General features: G+C 40.9%; 1 protein-coding gene across 1 annotated transcript in view; it reads right to left on the minus strand.

Annotated features, from left to right (window-relative positions):
* Positions 1-5,398, minus strand: part of LOC138971501 (uncharacterized) — a 29,846-nt gene extending 24,448 nt beyond the window's left edge. Inside the window, exon 1 of the mRNA XM_070344248.1 lies at positions 4,882-5,398. Coding sequence (XP_070200349.1) covers positions 4,882-4,950 — 69 coding nt within the window. The 5' untranslated portion in view covers positions 4,951-5,398. The remainder of the gene's footprint in view (positions 1-4,881) is intronic.
* Positions 5,399-6,000: the final 602 nt, after the last annotated feature.

The raw sequence follows: 6,000 nt of genomic DNA on the forward strand, positions 1-6,000 counted from the left end.
GTAAGCTAAAAAGAATAGACATACAGAAAAGAGTGTTATCCTGCTCAGCGCGACCACTACCGCACTATTCTGCATGGCTTGTCGATTTCACTGCCTTTGCCACGAGCGGTGGACTGACGAAACTACGAGTATTATGTGGTCTTGGTGAAAAAAGCAGTGCGTTCAGTTTCATTCTGTGAGTTCGACAGCTTGACTAAATGTCGTTATTTTGCCTTACGCGACTTATTAATTCTCGACCTTTTTAAATCCTCGACCTTTTGTCCCGTAGACGTTTTGCTGTTGACCTTTTGTCACCCTCGACCTTTTGACCCTCGACCTTTTGGTTCTCACCCCGGAAAACTAGAGAGAGAGAGCAAGCATTCCAAAAATGTAGGCAATATAAATGTTTAGGCCTAGCTGTTTTCACGGTCTGCGAGCAAGCTCGGGTGTCTGTCTGGCCTGAATAATTGTGCAAGCTAAAGCGCTGCAGACTGACACTCCTGTTTATATCGCTCCTTATCCTTGTCACACTGTGTATCTAGTTATTGGCTCTGCCTTTGCATTTGAGATTGTTTCTCGGTCGCCGCGGCATTATCCCAGTGTGTGATTGTAGTGTATAGTATCCATGTGTGTGCGTACGCCGATGTTTGTACATCAGTTTGTATGTCTTTATGTCTTTGGTCACGGTGAGTGTGTGAGTGTGAACATACTATGCAATCACGTGTGGTTAGCCCATATGGCGTTGCCGAAACATTTTGATTTACTATGTTCCCATGTACATTCTCACAAAACAAGTCGCGTTAGGCGAAATTACTACATTTAGTCAAGATGTGGAACTCACAGAATGAAACTGAACGCACTGCATTTTTTCACAATGACCGTAGTCCGCTGCTCGTGCAAAACGCAGTGAAAGTGACGAGCCTGTTTAGCGCGGTAGTGGTTTCGCTGTGCTGCATGCTATGGTGCGCCAAATTGATATTACTATCGTTAACAGTTATAAAGGGTTTTGAAACTATCGTTAACTGTTATATAGAGTTTCGAAACTATCGTTATCTGTTATAAAGAGTTTCGAAACTATCGCTAACTGTTAAATAGAGTTTCGAAACTATCGTTAACTGTTATTTAGAGTTATATCAATAGCGCGTTTGTGCGCGCTATTGCTAAAACTATGAATAACAGATAACGAGGGTTTCGCAAAACGGCGGATATGCATGGCACGCTCTATTCGTTTTAACTTTCTGAGCGTGTTTTTAATCCAAACATATCATAATATCTATATGTTTTTGGAATCAGGAACCGACAAGGAATAAGATGAAATTGTTTTTAAATCAATTTTGGAAATTTAATTTTGATCATAATTTTTATATTTTTAATTTTCAGAGCTTGTTTTTAATCCGAATATAACATATTTATATGTTTTTGGAATCAGAAAATGATGAAGAATAAGATGAACGTAAATTTGGATCGTTTTATATAAAAAAAAATTAATTACAATTTTTAGATTTTTAATGACCAAAGTCATTATTTAATTTTTAAGCCACCAAGCTGAAATGCAATACCAAAGTCCGGCCTTCGTCGAAGATTGCTTTACAAAAGTTTCAATCAATGATTGAAAAATGAGGGTGTGACAGTGCTGCCTCAACTTTTACAAAAAGCCGGATATGACGTCATCAAAGACATTTATCGAAAAAATGAAAAAAAACGTCTGGGGATATCATACCCAGGAACTCTCATGTCAAATTTCATAAAGATCGGTCCAGTAGTTTACTTTGAATCGCTACACACACACACACAGACACACACACACACATATACCACGACCCTCGTCTCGATTTCCCCTCTATGTTAAAAAAATTTAGTCAAAACTTGACTAAATGTAATGAGGGACCGGCAGATGTAAAATAAAATAAAATATAAAAACAACAAACAATCCCGGATCTAAGCTTACTCTAGTGCCCTCGTACAATAAAGAATATAAATCAAAGTAAAACAAAACTTCTGAATATAAGCAGCAAAAGAAATCCAGATTACATCCCTTTAAACTTCGGTGGCACAATTTTACAAGAAATTGAAAGTCATAAACATCTTGGTATTATTATTCAGAATAACGGTTAGTGGGAGTTACATATTAAATCTGTTATAGCAAAATGCCGTACACTAGTAGCTTGCTTTCCATATTATAAATATAGACTGGGCAGAAAAGCTTTAGAAATAATGTACAAATCCTTAATATTGCCACATTTTGATTATGCTGATGTTCTCTGGGATAACTGCCCTAAGGAGTTAGCCACCGAGCTCGAAAGTATTCACTTAGATGCAATTCGAACCATTGTTGGAGCAGTCCGCGGCACAAGCCATCAACAACTGTACGACGAGTCAGGCTTTATTTCATTACCAGAGAGGCGTAAACGTCATAAATTGATATTATTTCACAAGATCGTTCACCGCAAGGGGCCAAACTTCTTATTTGCGATATTGCCACCATTGATATCAACTAACAACCCATATCACCGGCGCAGACCTCTAGACAGGAAAGTTCCATAGTTTAAAACTGAATTATACAGAAACTCATTTCTCCCATTTACTACACAACTCTGGAATTCTTTACCAGACTATATAAAACTTAGTGACTCCCTAAGTGAATTTAAGCACTTTTTGTCAAAAAACGATTTAAGTCCGCCGTGTTATTTTTATTCTGGAGATCGCATGTCACAAATAATTCACTGTAAGCTCAGGTTATATATAAGTGATCTTAATAACGATCTAGTGAGACGTCACGTTGCTACAGATGCATCTTGTGACTGCGGATTCCCGTCCGAATCCGTAAAACACTTCATATTCGATTGTCCAAATTATAATTCACCTCCCCCACCTTTTAAACGGAGACAGACAGTATTCTTTAGATTTGAACAGGAACATTTTTTTCCACCGTACACTCGTTCATTGAACGTTCAGGCCGCTTTGGGCAAACCTATGACGGCTTACTAGCGCCAAAACTAAAAATTAGTAATTAACCCGTGAAAGTTACTAATTTTCACGAGAAAATTACAATTCTGACGGGAAAATTACTAATTTTCACGTGTTAATTACTAATTTTCTAGTGTTAATAACTAATTTTCAAGTGTTAATGTCTAATTTTCAGTTTTGGCTCGCTTCCTGACGGCTTACTAGTGCCAAAACTAAAAATTAGTAATTTTCACGCGTTAATTACTAATTTTCTTGTACCTCGTGACTGTGGGGGCTCAATGCGCATGCGCGACTGTTTCACCTGCCAGAGCAAAACATCCTTCGATTCGAAACTTTTCTGGTCCATAGTTCTTTAATTAGATGTAAATTAGCACTAAGAGCTGAGCGCATGTGTAGATAACCGTGACATACAACTGTCTGTCCGAAAACTTGTTGAATAACGAATTCTATCGAAAGATATTTGTGAAAGTGTGTGAGTCTCGATGAAGAGATCCGTCTGCTAGTCGTCGGACCTTTTGCACATGTCCGACCGGCCGCCATTTTTCCTCTCTCGGTTCGAACATTTTCGGATCGATTGTCCTTCCCTAATACACTTTTAAGCAAATGTATGAGTGTGGTAGTGGAAACAAATATGAAGTACAGCTGTCTGCCTGACAACTTGTCGAATAAGGAATTATATTGAAAGATATCTGTGAAAGTGTGAGACCACAGCCGATCAAAAGTCCGTCTGCTACGAACAGCTTCGTTTCGAAAGTTTTCAGGGTCGATTATTCTTTTCTAAGATACCCAAAACAACGTTTAGGATAGCGCTATTGCAGAAAACAGTGACATGCATCTTCCCGTCGAATTACTTGCTCGATAAGGCCTTCTATTAAAAGATATTTTAGAAATAGTATGAGAGTGATGTTTGCCGGGCGTTAAAGCCTCTCAGTGCGGACTCTTAAAATCCGACTACTGTGACCGAAAACGAGGCAAAAATGAAAATTAGTAATTAACACTGTTAATTACTAATTTTCACGTGAAAACGATAACCCTAGGTTTTGGCACAAGTAAGCCGTCATAAAAACCATAATAAATGCTCTACAAGCCGGACAACAACTTTAACTTCTGCACATCTTCTACCCATCCCTCTTCTTTCAGGGGCGGATCAGTTGCTTTGTAAGGGGGGGGGCACTTTGAATCGAAAGGGAATGTGATGGGCGCGAAGCGCCCGAATTTGCTAGGGGGGTCCGGGGGCATGTTCCCCCGGAAATTTTTTTTACCCAAAGAAGCAAAATGGTGCCATCTGGTGCCATTTGAACTTAGAAATGGTCATAGAATCAGCATAGAAAAATCTTTTTTTTTTTTTCTTCTTTTTTTTCTTTCTTTTTTCGGGGGGGGGGGGCACGTGCCCCCTGTGCCCCCCCCCCCTCGTCCGCCCCTGTCTTTTATTCATCTTCTTTCCCTCCTTCCTTCCTTTTACTGTCTTTCTTTAGAATCATTGTGCAACGTTTATTGCGTTATTAATAGATTTGGGTTATTGAGACAAATTGTTCAGCCGTTACCGCCTTATATGTTGTACTGTCATGCAGGAACACCACTAAAAGCTTCTAGCTTGTTGCTGTTTCTGTGAACTTTGTATACATGTCATGATTGTAACCTTTGTTAAAATAAAGTTATGTTTAAACCAATAAAGAATATTTTCAGTCACTGATTTATCTTTCAGTGTCTCTCGGTGCCTGCAAGTCTACAGTCGTAACAGAGAGAGAGAGAGAGAGAGAGAGAGAGAGAGAGAGAGAGAGAGAGAGAGAGAGAGAGAGAGAGAGAGAGAGAGAGAGAGAGAGAGAGAGAGAGAGAGAGAGAGAGAGAGAGAGACTGATGAAAAGAATTGAACTTTATTTTAGAGAGAGAGAGAGAGGGAGAGAGAGTGAACAAGCACAGAAGAGACGCTCTTACCCTCAAATGCTCCTGCTGCGAATCGGCCAGGCTGTAAAATCGCCCCTCGTCTGAGACGATTCGCCTCATTTTGCACCAGACATCGGTGAACACTGCTCACATGAGCACAAATCCTCTTCTTTCTACACGGAAAACGTGGTGAGATGCTTTCACAGTCGTGCAGTACTTCCTCGCGTACTGACACTCTGTCCTGACCGCTACAACCTGCTGTAGAAAAAGTTGCGACTGAGCGGGCCACGGCCGTCTGTCCAGACAGACCCACGTGGCTTGTTCGCGGCAACAACAACGCGCGTGGGAAGGGAGAGCACTTCAGCTTTAGTTTCACGCTTACGCAATGCTCTCTGGAAAATGGTGGATTTGTCGTCTGCGTTGGTAACGCTCAGTTCATTCAGTTCTCCCCCCTGCGGCGTTTTGCTAATGTAGAATGACGCGGACTTGGCGAGTGATTGACAATTCATTCAGTGGTTAACTGGGGGGATTAGGGAGAGGTAGTTTCACTGGTGAAACTTGATGTAATGGGAATGCGGAGGAAACTTGAAAAGCGTTGCTGATCAATACACAAATGGGCTCATCAAATAGATCCCGGCTGATCAATACAATGGGTAAAATACACGCCGCAACATCAGTCCAGTTATTGATGTGAACAGATCTTTGACAGTCGGAACATATGTGTAGTGCTACAAACAAAATGAAAACAACAGCGACAAACCGGCTGATGTGCATTGGGGTGTTGGGCTGATTTCGTCCAGCTGTACTGATCGGCCAGGCTTGTTCTAGGCTCTAGAGAGGTGATCGTCAGTCTGTCTTCATAAAAGACCCCATTAGCCTTGACGATCGAAGGTATTGCACAAAATCAGATACGCGCAGCACAGGTTAATTCAGTGATAACAAACACTGTACAAAATTGTAGTTTCCTTGGTGATAATAAAGGACAAAACAACCACATAAAGAATAATAAAACCGTGCCCTGCATCGTTTGCGTTTATCCCACGCATATATGCTTCCACCACGTTTTAACATTGCCGGAGCAGCTGTAAAACAAAATGTATTGACTGCCACCCCGATCAGGGGCGGATCACATCATTTTTAAGGGGGGGGGGGGGGGGGGATTCCCATTTG

This window comes from Littorina saxatilis, linkage group LG1 (assembly GCF_037325665.1).
Source record: "Littorina saxatilis isolate snail1 linkage group LG1, US_GU_Lsax_2.0, whole genome shotgun sequence".
Classification (NCBI taxonomy): domain Eukaryota; kingdom Metazoa; phylum Mollusca; class Gastropoda; order Littorinimorpha; family Littorinidae; genus Littorina; species Littorina saxatilis.